Source organism: Pongo pygmaeus, chromosome 2 (genome assembly GCF_028885625.2).
Source record: "Pongo pygmaeus isolate AG05252 chromosome 2, NHGRI_mPonPyg2-v2.0_pri, whole genome shotgun sequence".
Lineage (NCBI taxonomy): Eukaryota > Metazoa > Chordata > Mammalia > Primates > Hominidae > Pongo > Pongo pygmaeus.
In genome coordinates this window covers 192,326,562-192,339,910 of record NC_085930.1, presented here as the reverse complement: position 1 = coordinate 192,339,910, position 13,349 = coordinate 192,326,562, and the positions used below count along the sequence as shown (strand labels likewise).

General features: G+C 43.8%; 1 protein-coding gene across 2 annotated transcripts in view; it reads left to right on the top strand.

Moving 5' to 3' along the window:
• Positions 1–5,434, top strand: part of LAMP3 (lysosomal associated membrane protein 3) — a 39,831-nt gene extending 34,397 nt beyond the window's left edge. The window contains exon 6 of one of the 2 annotated variants that reach the window (XM_054479973.2): positions 3,389–5,434. In XM_054479973.2, coding sequence (XP_054335948.1) covers positions 3,389–3,522 — 134 coding nt within the window. In that variant the 3' untranslated portion in view covers positions 3,523–5,434. Of the gene's footprint in view, positions 1–617; positions 679–3,388 lie in introns of those variants that run through there. The other variant, XM_054479975.2, reaches the window with a different exon arrangement.
• Positions 5,435–13,349: the final 7,915 nt, after the last annotated feature.

The following is a 13,349-nucleotide window of genomic DNA, read 5'->3' as shown; positions in this document are numbered from 1 at the left end:
AAGGTTATTGTAAAATGAAATGGAAAGAATAAATATTTGATTTAATTTTCCATCTATGAGAATTTCACAATAAAATCAGTTTACTTTTTAAAAAAGAAAAAAAAAACCTAGACAATGTTAAAAACAGTGACATAACTATTCAAAATTTGGAGTTGTCTGGGCACAGTGTCTCACGCCTGAAACTTTGGGAGGCTGAGGTTGGGGGATCACTTGAGGCCAGGAGTTCAAGACCAGCCTGGGCAACATAGTAAGAACCCCATTTCTTCAAAAAAATTAAAAAGTAGCTGAGTGGGGTGGCATTTGCCTGTACTACTAGCTACTTGAGAAGCTGAGGTGGGAGGATGGCTGACCTCAGGAGTTTGAGGCTTCAGTGAGATATGATTGCACCACTGCACCCCAGCCTGGGCAATAGACCAAGACCCTGTCTCAAGAAAAAATTGGGGGAGTTGAAGAGAGGGGAGATGGAAGGGAATCTGTTAGTGCTACTCTTTCAAAACAGTATCAATAGATAATGTTTAAGGTGGAAACAAAGTTTAGCAAACACAAGTCCAATTTGCTTCATAACCTCTTAATATATTTCATAGTTGTTTAATGCATACTTCATAATCTCTTTTCAGAACTTTAAAGGGACCCTTTATGAACCAATATTTCCCGTGACAAAGAAACATTGGTGTGTGACAATTCCTTCAGTTTGATTTAAGTTTTTTATCCTATTAAATGCAAGTAAAATTGAAATTAACAAATGTAATAAAATAGTACTTGTATGATCCTATCTTAATAAAAGTATTTCTATTTATTTTTCTAACCTATCTATCCTTGTAGTTCTAAAGAAAGATGCCTGAAATAATGTTTCTCCATGTTAGCAATGACATTTCTGGGTGGATGGTCTTGGGGTAATTGGTTTTACTTTTTTGTTTGTGCTTTTCTCTATTATTTTAGTTCTTTATAATGAGCATAGACTATTTAAAATAGAGTGATTTTGCTTTAAGCATGCACGTGAGTTTGCACACGTGCACACACACACACACACACACACACATTCACAGAGGAACCACATGCCCAAAAAGGTTAATAGTGATTGATTCAAATAGAAGAAATGGGGTGATTGGATCAGTCATGTCTTTTCTTTGTGTACTCTTTTGCATTTTAGAAATGTTTAAACAATGTTAAATAATTTAATAGTTTAACAAAACTATAGAGAGAGTAAAAGTTGCCCTCCACTTCCCTCCCAGTCCTCCTCCCTGTTCTCCTCCCAGTTTTTGGTGTATCTTTTCACACCGGACCCACAAGCACATGGGTTTGGGTTCACGTGGTGCTTCACAGAGCTTAGGGAACTTCTGTTACAGAACACTGAGACCTACCACGTTCTTTTTAATGGCTATATTATTTTCTATTGTCTGAATACCATTTTAGTTTTTACGTATATTTAAATTGTCTCTCATAAAATGGACAGTGCTGTAATATATCTTTTCATAGTTGTGCGAATATATCTTTGGGATAATTTCCTAGAGATGAATTATTGGGTCAACAGGTGTGTGCTTTACATTTTAACTTTTTGTATTTTTTCCCACTCATTTTAATTCCTTGTCAAAGTTCTTTTTCGTTTAAGAAATATAGGCCAGGTGCGGTGGCTCACACCTGTAATCCCAGCACTTTGGGAAGTCAAGGATTGCTTGAGCCCAGGAGTTTGAAACCAGCCTGGGCCGCATAGCAAGACTCCATCTCTAAAAAATAAAAAATAAGCCCAGCATGGTAGCACACACCCCTAGTCCCAGCTACTCAGGAGGACGGGGGGTGGGGAAGGGATGGCTTGAACTCAGGAGTTCCAGGCTGCAAAAAAAGAAAAACATGTATAAGTAACAAAGTTTCATGTACTCCAGAAGGTCTTATCATGGAAAGCAACATTTCTCTGTCCCTCTGCCTTCCTGCCCCAAGACACAAAATACTTCTAACTAATTTTAACAATTTCTTCTGATTGCTATCTCCATAACTCTAAAAAATAAAAAGTTTATCATGATAGTTCCTAATTGATCCATTTTAGACATCCTCCTATGGCACATAAAGATTTGTGGTTACACAACTATTTTTGGGTAAATCAGTAAGGTATTAAGGCATACATTATTGTAGTTTTATGAATATTGTCTGCTGTCAAGCCAACTAGTATACTACAAGCACAGTTTCTTTCTTGTCCAGATCTTCTTTTTCCTGGAATCTCTAATTGCCACTCTGTCTTCTCTCTGACCTCTTTTGATCTTTTTTTTCTCGAATCTCAGGTACACGGAATTGGGTTGATGGTGATCCTTGGTTCAGGACATAATTTCAGTGTTGGTTCATACAACGACCTCACACATGTATCTTTTCAGCTATCTATGACTAAGACATGGTTCTTCATTTATTTGCTCTTTTCTCCCAGTCTCTTCATTACAGAGAATTCTATCAGTTTCCCTTTTTTCTCCAGACCCCTCTGTCTTTCCTTAGTTGAGATTTATTAGTCTCTGACCCAATCAATTACATTTTACATGAATTGAGTAAGCACTTTCTAATGGTATAAAGAAAAAACAGTTTTGATAAGTTTATAAACTCTCACTTTTAAGCTCTCATAAATAATTTGGTCTGTTTTCCAATATTAGCTAAAAGTAATATAATAAAACCTTAGGAGTGACAAAAATGTTTTATAAAGTGGATAAGAATCACGTTTCTCAAGCGATCATCTGTAATCCGGTCACTGGTCACACAAATGGTCTTTTTTTTTTTTTTTTTTTTTTTTTTTTTGAGACAGAGTTTCGCTCTTGTTGCCCAGGCTGGAGTGCAGTGGCGTGATCTCGGCTCACCGCAACCTCTGCCTCCCGGGTTCAAGCTATTCTCCTGCCTCAGCCTCCCGAGTAGCTGGGATTACACATGTGCCACCATGCCCAGCTAATTTTGTATTCTTAGTAGAGACAGGGTTTCTCCATGTTGGTCAGGCTGGTCTCAAACTCCCGACCTCAGGTGATCCACCCGCCTCGGCCTCCCAAAGTGCTGGGATTACAGGCATGAGCCACTGTGCCCGGCTGGTCTCTTTCATGTAAGCTTATCCCACTTAGCAGGGAGTATGCCTGGAGTGACTTCTTACTCAGTTTAGGAAATGAGGATTATGATTATTGAATGTTAATTACTGAGAAAATATGGTTATTTAATCTTCTCACAGTCTTACATATTATTTGCTTACTTTATAAGTTAGGAAATTGCAAGGGTAAATTACCTGCCCAAGGTCACAAAGCTAGTTAATGGTGGAGTTAAAAGTCAAGCTTTGTTTGATGCCAAAGCTCATCTTCTTTCCCCTCTAGCCTGCTTTCTGGACTGCATCACCAAACCTTACCCACTGTATTGTATTTGTTTTCTCTCTTAGTGGATGAGTGCTCGTCTGACTACACAATTGTGCTTCCTGTGATTGGGGCCATCGTGGTTGGTCTCTGCCTTATGGGTATGGGTGTCTATAAAATCCGCCTAAAGTGTCAATCATCTGGATACCAGAGAATCTAATTGTTGCCCAGGGGGAATGAAAATAATGGAATTTAGAGGATTATTTCATCACTTCCAGGATGGATGTTGGGAAGTTCCCTTAGAGTGTGGGTCCTTCAAACAATGTAAACCACCATCTTCTATTCAAGCCAAGTGAGTCGTGTGTGATTTAAGTTCAGGCAGCACATCAATTTCTAAATACTTTTTGTTTATTTCATGAAAGATATAGTGAGCTGTTTATTTTCTAGTTTCCTTTAGCATATTTTAGCCACTCAAAGTCAACATTTGAGATAGTTGAATTAACATAATATATGTAAAGTAGAATAAGCCTTCAAATTATAAACTAAGGGTCAATTGTAACTAATACTACCTGTGTTTGCATTGAAGATTTTATTTTACCCTTGATCTTAAAAAAAATGCTTTTGCTTTGTTTATCAAATGGACTTTCAGTGTTTTTACTATCTGTGTTTTATGGTTTCATGTAACATACATATTCCTGGTGTAGCACTTAACTCCTTTTCCACTTTAAATTTTTTGTTTTTGTTTTTTGAGATGGAGTTTCACTCTTGTCACCCAGGCTGGAGTACAATGGCGCGATCTCGGCTCACAGCAACCTCTGCCTCCCAGGTTCAAGTGATTCTCCTGCTTCAGCTTCCTGAGTAGCTGGGACTACAGGCATGCAACACCATGCTTGGCTAATTTTTGTATTTTTATTAGAGACGAGTTTTCACCATGTTGGCCAGACTGGTCTTGAACTCCTGACCTCAGGTGATCCACCCACCTCAGCCTCCCAAAGTGCTGGGATTACAGACATGAGCCATCGTGCCTGGCCTTAAGTGTTTTTTTTTTTAATCATCAAAAAGAACAACATATCTCAGGTTATCTAAAAAAGAACAACATATCTCAGGTTGTCTAAGTTTTTTATGTAAAACCAACAAACAAAAACAAATCAGCTTATATTTTTTATCTTGATGACTCCTGCTCCAGAATCGCTAGACTAAGAATTAGGTGGCTACAGATGATAGAACTAAATAATAAGCAAGAGACAATAATAATGGCCCTTAATTATTAACAAAGTGCCAGAGTCTAGGCTAAGCACTTTATCTATATCTCATTTCATTCTCACAACTTACAGGTGAATGAGTAAACTGAGATTTAAGGGAACTGAATCACTTAAATGTCACCTGGCTAACTGATGGCAGAGCCAGAGCTTAAATTCATGTTGGTCTGACATCAAGGTCTTTGGTCTTCTCCCTACACCAAGTTGCCTGCAAGAACAATGACACCACACTCTGCCTGAAGGCTCACACCTCATACCAGCATACACTCACCTTACTGGGGAAATGGCTTTATCCAGCATCATGAGACATTAGGGTAGGTAAAAGGAGAGTTTGCAGATAACAAAATAGCCTATCCTTAATAAATCCTCCACTCTCTTGAAGGAGATTGAGGGGCTTTGTAAAACATTAGTCAGTTTCTCATTTTTATGGGATTTTTTAGCTGGGCTGTAAAGATGAAGGCATCAAATAAACTCAAAGTAGTTTTAATTTTTTTTGATAATAGAGAAACTTTGCTAACCAACTGTTCTTTCTTGAGTCTATATCCCCCTCTTGTGGTAACTTGCTGCTTCTGCACTTCATGTCTATATTTTCTATTGTTCACTTTATTCTGTAGAGCAGCCTGCCAAGAATTTTATTCATGCTTTTTTTTTTTTTTTTTGCTGCTAAAGAAAGGAACTAAGTCAGGATGTTAACAGAAAAGCCCACATAACCCTAGAATTCTTAGTCAAGGAATAATTCAAGTCAGCCTAGAGACCATGTTGACTTTCCTCATGTGTTTCCTTATGACTCAGTAGGTTGGCAAGGTCCTGACTTTAGTCTTAATAAAACATTGAATTGTAGTAAAGGTTTTTGTAATAAAAACTTACTTTGGAGATTTGTGCATGTCATTCATTTTTTATGATTCATTTTTGTGCTGTATAAAATTTTGTTTACAATCATCTTAGGTTTTTGCTCAGATCAATAAGTTAAACCATCTTTCTATAATTTGTTTCATTCTATTCTCCATTGCCACATTATAACTTGGTAGGAATTCCTGAGAAGATAAACCACATTAAAGTTACATATGAAATGTCTCAACTCCTAGTTTAGACTGACTGCATTACTAGTTTACTTAAATGTTGCCACATTTGTTCATTCATTCATTTGATCAGCATTGATAAGGATTTGCTAAATGCCAGATACTCTTGTAGGAGCTGAGATAAATAAGAGGTCCTATATTAGTTACCTATGGTGATCTGAGAGAAAGAGAGAGAGGGCCGGGCATGGTGGCTCACACCTGTAATCCCAGCACTTTGAGAGGCCAAGGTGGGCAGATCACAAGGTCAGAAGTTTGAGACCAGTCTGGCCAATATGGTGAAACTCTGTCTCTATTAAAAATACAAACAAATTAGCCAGGCATGGTGGTGAAAGCCTATAGTCCCAGCTACTCAGGAGGCTGAGGCAGAAGAATCACTTGATCCTGGGAGACAGAGGTTGCAGTGAGCCGAGATCGTGCCACTGCACTCCAGCCTGAGCAACAGAGCGAGACTCCATCTCAAAAAAAAAGGAGAGAGAGAGACTGACCAAGATGAAAGCTGTCATATTTTTTATAACCTAATCACAGAAGAAACATACTATCGAGAGTCTATTTTTTTTATGATTCACACAGACCATCCCTGGTACACTGTGGAAGGGGACTACACAAGGGCTTGAATATCAGATTTTAGTCCATTCTGTGCCATTATCACAGAATACCACAGATTTTTTGATAACTTACAAGCAATAGAAGTTGATTTGGTCATGGTTCTGGAGGCTGGGAAGTCCAAGATGGAAGGGCCAAATCTGATGTGCATCTTCTTGCTGCATCGTAACATGGTAAAAGGCATCACATGGTGCGAGGACACAGAAGAGAGAGCAAGAGGGGGCCCCACACTTGTAATAATAGCATTAATCCATCCATGAGGGCAGAGCCATCATGACCCCATTGCCTCTTAAAGGTCCCACTTCTCAACACTGTTGTGTTGTAGATTAAGTTTCCAATATATGGTTTGGGGGACACCTTCCAACCACAGCGCCAGGAGAGGGAGGAACCCCTGGAGGCAACGTGGATGCTGCCTACCCCAGGTGCCTACCGTCAAGGTGCACATTGTGGAATTTGTGGTTTACTTTTTGGAGGGAACTTGGGTAAATAAATTCCAGTATACACACTAACAGAAGTGGATTAATAGGAATGTATACAAGGGATGATGAGAGCAAGGCCCTTTCCAGCCTGCTTCCAACCCTGCCCCAGGTGTAGCACCTCCTCAGGAGCACAGCCTCCCAACCCCTGGTGATGAAGGTCCATTGACCACAGGGGCTGGTGTTTACCCACTGGTCTACAGCACTGACGTCACGGCTTCACCTTCCTAAAAGAAAGTAGCCAGGATGGCTCCAGCCCCTACCCAATCTACCCCACCTTTGTTCTTCTCACACTTTTCTTGCTTTGTAAGGTCCTAGATCCCCCCTCTGGACTCCTGTTTGGGGCTCTAAGCTTGAAGGCCAGGAAGGTCTGAGGACACAAATACATGAGCCACTCCTTCCTGAGCCAGGACTTGGTTCTCTAGGATGATTTCCTGTGAGGTTTCCCTCTGCCCACTAAGTAAAAGAAGTATAAACTATAAAAAGGGATGAAAGAAGAGTCTCTGCCAATGAAAAAAGAGTTTCATTTTATAATACTCCAGCCCATTCCTCATCAACAAGTCCCTTCACCCCATCTTAGTGCCTCCAAGGGATGCCAGTTTTGGTCAAGTGTTGGCGGGCATAAAGAAGAGATGTTTAGGCCGGGCGCCATGGCTTACACCTGTAACCCTAGCACTTTGGGAGGCTGAGGCGGTTGGATCACCTGAGGTTAGGAGTTTGAGACCAACCTGGCCAATATTGTGAAACCCTGTCTCTGCTAAAAATATAGAAATTAGCCAGGCATGGTGGCGGGCACCTGTAATCCCAGCTGTCTGGGAGGCTGAGGCAGGAGAATCATTTGAATCTGGGAGGTGAGGTTGCAGTGAGCCAAGATCGTAGCACTGCACTCCAGCCTGGGTGACAGAGTGAGACTCTGTCTCAAAAAAAAAAAAAAAAGAAAAAAAAAGATGTTTTGTTTTTAACTTAACTAGTTTTATATTAAGACCAAGATTGACTACAGATAAAATTGTAAAATAAATCCTGTTGTCAAAATTCTAAAATCTCTTTTGCTTTCCAGATATTCCCTCATGCTGTCCTGGCAAACTTTCTTCTTAAGTGTTCATGTATTCTTCTAACTTCCTCATATCTCCACCAGCCCCACTACCCCACCCCAACATGCTTTGGCTGACCCCAACAATGTTATTCACTCACTCAATTCCATTTTTTTTTTTTAAACAGAGTCTCACTCTGTCACCCACGCTGGAGTGCAATGGCACAATCTCGGCTCACTGCAACCTCTGTCTCCTGGGTTCAAGCAATTCTCCTGCCTCAGCCTCCTGAGCAGCTGGGATTACAGGTGCGCGCCACCATGGCCAGCTAATTTTTGTATTTTTAGTAGAGACGGGGTTTCACCATGTTGGCCAGGGTAGTCTCAAACTCCTGACCTCAGCTGATCCGCCCTCAGCCTCCCAAAGTGCTGGAATTACAGGGGTGAGCCACCGTGCACAGCCATTTTTAAAAATATTTTATTTTATTTTATTTTGAGACAGGGTCTCGCTCTGTCACCCATGCTGGAATGCAGTGGTGTGATCATGGCTTACTGTAGCTTCAACTTCCCAGGCTCCAGTGATCCTCCCACCTCAGCCTCGAAGGTAGCTGGGACTACAGCTGTGTGCTATCACACCCAGCTAATTTTTAATTTTTTTTAATAGATATGGGGTCTTGCTATGTTGCCCTAGCTGGTCTAAATTTCTGGGCTCAAGTGATCTACTCACCTCTGCCTCCCAAAGTGCTGGGATTACAAGCATGAAGCACCAATCCTGGCTCATTATCATGTGTTAGTAACCCATTGTGGAGTTGTCTTTTATCCCTCCCAAGGCCACATGCATTTTGTCAAAAGACATTACGTTAATCCAAAGGCATAAAGCTTTGACTGGGTGCAATGGCTCACACCTGTAATCCCAGCACTTTGGGAGGCCAAGGCAGGCAGATCATTTGAGGCCAGGAGTTCGAGACCAGCCTGGCCAATATGGCAAAACCCCATCTCTACTAAAAATACAAAAATTGGCTGGGCATGGTGACCCGCGCCTGTAGTCCCACCTACTCGGGAGGCTAGGGCATGAGAATTGCTTGAACCCAGGAGGCGGAGGTTACAGTGAGTTGAGATGGCACCACTGCACTCCAGCCTGGGTGACAGAGTGAGACTCTGTCTGAAACAACATCAACAACAAAGCAAAGGCATAAAGTTTTATGTATGAGGTTTTAGGCCTGAGCACAAGATTAGCAAGAGGAATCTTTCAAGACAGCAGGATCTCCTGGCCTCCGTCTATTCTCACCACCTGCCAGGAGTCCCTACCCACACTTCCTGTTAAGATAGCTCTGATTATAAGCTTGTTCTGTACTCACATGCCTCTGTAGCTTCACTAGCTATTGGATGGACACTTTTAATTGGACAGTTTTAAAAGACATTACCGGCTGGGCACGGTGGCTCACACCTGTAATCCCAGCACTTTTGGAGGCAGAGGCAGGTGGATCACAAGGTCAAGAGTTGAGCCTATCTTGGCTAACATGGTGAAACCCCGTCTCTACTAAAAATACAAAAATTAGCTGGGTGTGGTGGCACACACCTGTAGTCCCAGCTACTCGGGAGGCTGGGGCAGGAAAATCTCTTGAACCCGGGAGGCAGAGGTTGCAGTGAGCCAAGATAGTGCCACTGCACTCCAGCCTGATGACAGAGCGAGACTCTGTCTCAAAAAAGTCAGCCAGGCATGGTGGTGCACACCGGTAATCCCAGCTACTCAGTAGGCTGAGACAGGAGAATTGCTTGAACCTGGCAGGCGGAGGTTGCAGTGAGCCAAGATAGTGCCACTGCACTCCAGCCTGGGTGACAGAGAGAGACTCCATCTCAAAAAAAAAAGAGAGAGAGCTATTGCCACGTTTGCCCCAAAGCCACAAGCATCTTCCACAGGCAGCTCCCAGACAATGACTGAGCATGCAGGGATACTAAGGTGAAACCATTCCCGGGACACACTGGGCTCATCTGACAGCTGACTTTGGCTTGAGGACTTCTCAACTGCCAGAACTTCCTCAGACTGCACGGCAGAAATGCTTCTGCCCAGTGCTCTTTCCCTTTCCCCTTCATGCAGGTTCAAGCTGGCATCATGGTCTGAAAACTCTCCAGCACCTTGGCTTCCTCACCATTTTCTCCCACAGACTTTTCCCCTGATACAGTCTGGCGTGGTTAATCCCATCTTGGCATCTTTTTCTTAAAAGTCCCAGGCTAACATAAGTGGTGCTGAAAGTGCCCCAATAAAAGAGGCAGTAAGAAGGGGATTTGGAACTGGCTCACCCATCACCCGGCAGACGAGGAGATACTCTCCTGGTTGATAGGTGGACGCAGATAGTCCCTGAACCTGGGTGGCAGCTCAGTTGCTAAAGATTTCATTGGTGGTGACCTGAGAAAAGATGCTTTTGGAGGGGAATGCTGTAGCAGGTGTGATTTCACAAGCATTTAACAATATGGGAGAACAATGCCTACCGAGAAAGCAGAATGGGCTGTCCTACTAAACTGTGTTGTTGGCCCTGCAGGGGAATAACAGAGACTGAGAGCTGTTAACTAGCAGTGAATCACCAAGTATGAGAGTAGGAGAGCCTTGGCGGCAGCTTACAAAACAGGCATTATCTTCCACAGTGGCAAGACAGACTCGATTTTGAACAGCTGGTCAAAAATCTAATTGCAAGCTGGGCTTGATGGCGCATGCCTGTAATACCAGCACCTTGGGTGGCTCAGGTGGGAGAAGTGCTTGAGCCTAGGAGTTTGAGACCAGTGTGAGCAACATAGAGAGACTCCTGTCTCTACAAAAAGTTAAAAAATTAGCTGGGCATGGTGGTGCTCACCTGTGGTCTATTCGGGAGGCTGGGGTAGGAGGATAGCTTGAGCCCAGGAGATCAAGGCTGCAGTGAGCAGTAATCTCACCACTGCACTCCAGCCTGGGTGACAGGGCAAGACCCTGTTTCAAAAAAAAAAAAAAAAAAATTGCAAGTCTACAGAGCTTCAAAGAGATTTGAGCGTCCGGTGCAGGCAGGTCTGCTATACAAAGTGCAGGGCCGTGGTGGGGAAATCCGGGATCCTGAACCATAGCGCAGGGGCACTGAGATGGATTCCACCAGTGATATTGACTCTGCAAAAGCCCAGAACCTCTGGGATTTCAGATGTAGCCCAGCCTTCCCTGCTTGGTGCTAGCACATCAGTTTTCTGGAAGATGCTACTGAAGCCTCTCTCACAAGGCAAGAGGTGACCCCTCAGGAGTTGCCTCACCTCCTCTCCTCCTGGCCAGGCTGAGAACTAGGATTAAAATGCAACTGAACACATGCTGGGCCTAATCGAGGCAGGAGAATGGGGAAATTGGGGTTAGCAGGGTTTCAGCAAGTGCAGCCAGTGCGCATGGGCAGGGGAACAGCAGGTGCAGCCAGTCCGCACGGGCAGGGGAACAGCAGGTGCAGCCAGTCCGCATGGGCAGGGGAACAGCAGGTGCAGCCAGTGCGCACGGGCAGGGGAAAAGCAGGTGTAGTCAGTGCGCATGGGCAGGGGAACAGCAGGTGCAGTCAGTGCGCATGAGCAGGAGAGCCGCAGGTGCAGCATATAGATCACATCCTCGCTCCCATGACAACAAGCCACTTCAGCCCTCCATTGGCCGCCGGCCAGTCCTTCATGGGGTGTGGCCAATTGGAGGCCTCTGAGGGTTTCCTAGAGGTTTTGCTGGGTTCTTTCTAGCTTAAAAAAAAAAAAAAACCCTAACTGAGGGGGCTCTTCAGCAACTGCTTGCTCGAGCCCACTCACACTCTGTGAATTGTCTTCAATAAATCTGTGCCTCCTCCGTGGTGTTGTGTTCAACTATTTGTCCAATACGCCAAGAACCTGGACATCACATTTAGGACTTTTTTTTTTTTGAGATGGAGTTTTGCTCTTGTCACTCAGGCTGGAGTGCAGTGGCGTGATCTCAGCTCACTGCAACCTCCGCCTCCCAGGTTCAAGCAATTCTTCCGCTTCAGCCTCCCAAGTAGCTGGGATTACAGGTGCCCAACACCATGCCCAGCTAATTTTTGTATTTTTAGTGGAGACGGAGTTTCACCATGTTGGCCAGGCTGGTCTCGAACTCCTGACCTAAGGTGATCCACCCACCTCGGCCTCCCAAAGTGCTGGGATTACGGGCATGGGCCACCGCACCTGGCCACATTTAGGACCTTCTATCTGGTAACATGATAAGTAGGGGAAGAGATTACACACACACAAAATGGCAAGAATCCACTGGCACGGACAGGCTGGACCCAGGTGAGTACTCCTGGGGTTGGATTTTGAAGGTGCTTGGTCAATAGAGCCAAAAGTTAAATCTGGGTGAGCAAGAATTCACTGACCTGAGGGTAGATTCTTGAACATGGTATTTAACACCCAGCAAGAACTCCAGGGAATGGACACTTGCTATGAGACGGCTCTTAGAAGCCTGGAAGAAATGATAGCCAATTCTAAGCAAAGCGGAGATGCCTGAGTGGCCCTGGCAGATGGCAGAGGAAGGAATAAGGAGGTTGAGGAGAGTGTTGAATGGATGTATTTTAATAAGGTCAGAAGACACACTAGAGGATTGTTTTCCATGAGAGGGCTTAGGATACATCTTTTATCAAGGCCATCAGAGGGGTGCCGGCATCTCTGAGCACGTTGGTGTGGCTCTCTTTTATAACACAGATGGTAGGAGAGAGGTCCCAGAACTGGGACTGTGGGAAGGATGAGTCCCCTGAAACAAAGCCAGGCGGCAGCATTTAGCACCACAAGCCGGGAGACTGTCATTAACATAACAACTGGCAAGGTAGAGGTGCATCCAAAGGAGCTTGGTTTGCAGGACTGTGGATGTGGTTAATGGAGCAGGGAATCCCTAGGAGCAAAATACAGGGGCAGCCAGCATGGGTCCTGCTTAACATCTAAAGCAACAACAACAACAACAGACAGTGGAGAGGCAGGAGGCTAAAGGTGGTCACTCCAATAAAACACCACGATTCCTTGCTCGGTTTCCAGAACTGAGGCAATTTTTAAATCTGGAGCCCACTGCCTGAAGAAGTGGCTTGGTCTCTAGGAGGAAGAGCCTATGAAGATTCTTCCCCTTCTTCCCCCAAAGGGACTTGAGAGGAAAATACTGTTTTACTTCTTCTTTTACACCATAACAATCAACACGGAAGACTGCTGTGATCAAATGTGTATGTTTCTCCCCACCCTCAAATACCAAGCAAGCCATCAGTTCTGCAGTGGACACCAGATGGGTTCCTTCAATTCAATTCTGACACTACCTGGAGACAGCATCAGATCCCATGTTGTACCCGAGCAAGTTAGAAAAACGCCACACTTTGAGACGAATTAAGTGTCCTTTATTAGCCAGCAACCGAGAGACGGCTAACGCTCAAAATTCTCTCGGCCCCAAGAAAGGGGCTTGATTAACTTTTATATCTTGGTTTAGGAAGGGGAGGGGGGGGTCCAGTTAAAACAATTTTATAGAAGTTAAGTAGTCAAAAAGTTAAAAGGATAAATGGTTACCGGAAAGTAAACAGTTCCAGGTGCAGGGGCTTTAAGACTATTACAAGGTGACAGACGCGGGGCTTTGGGCG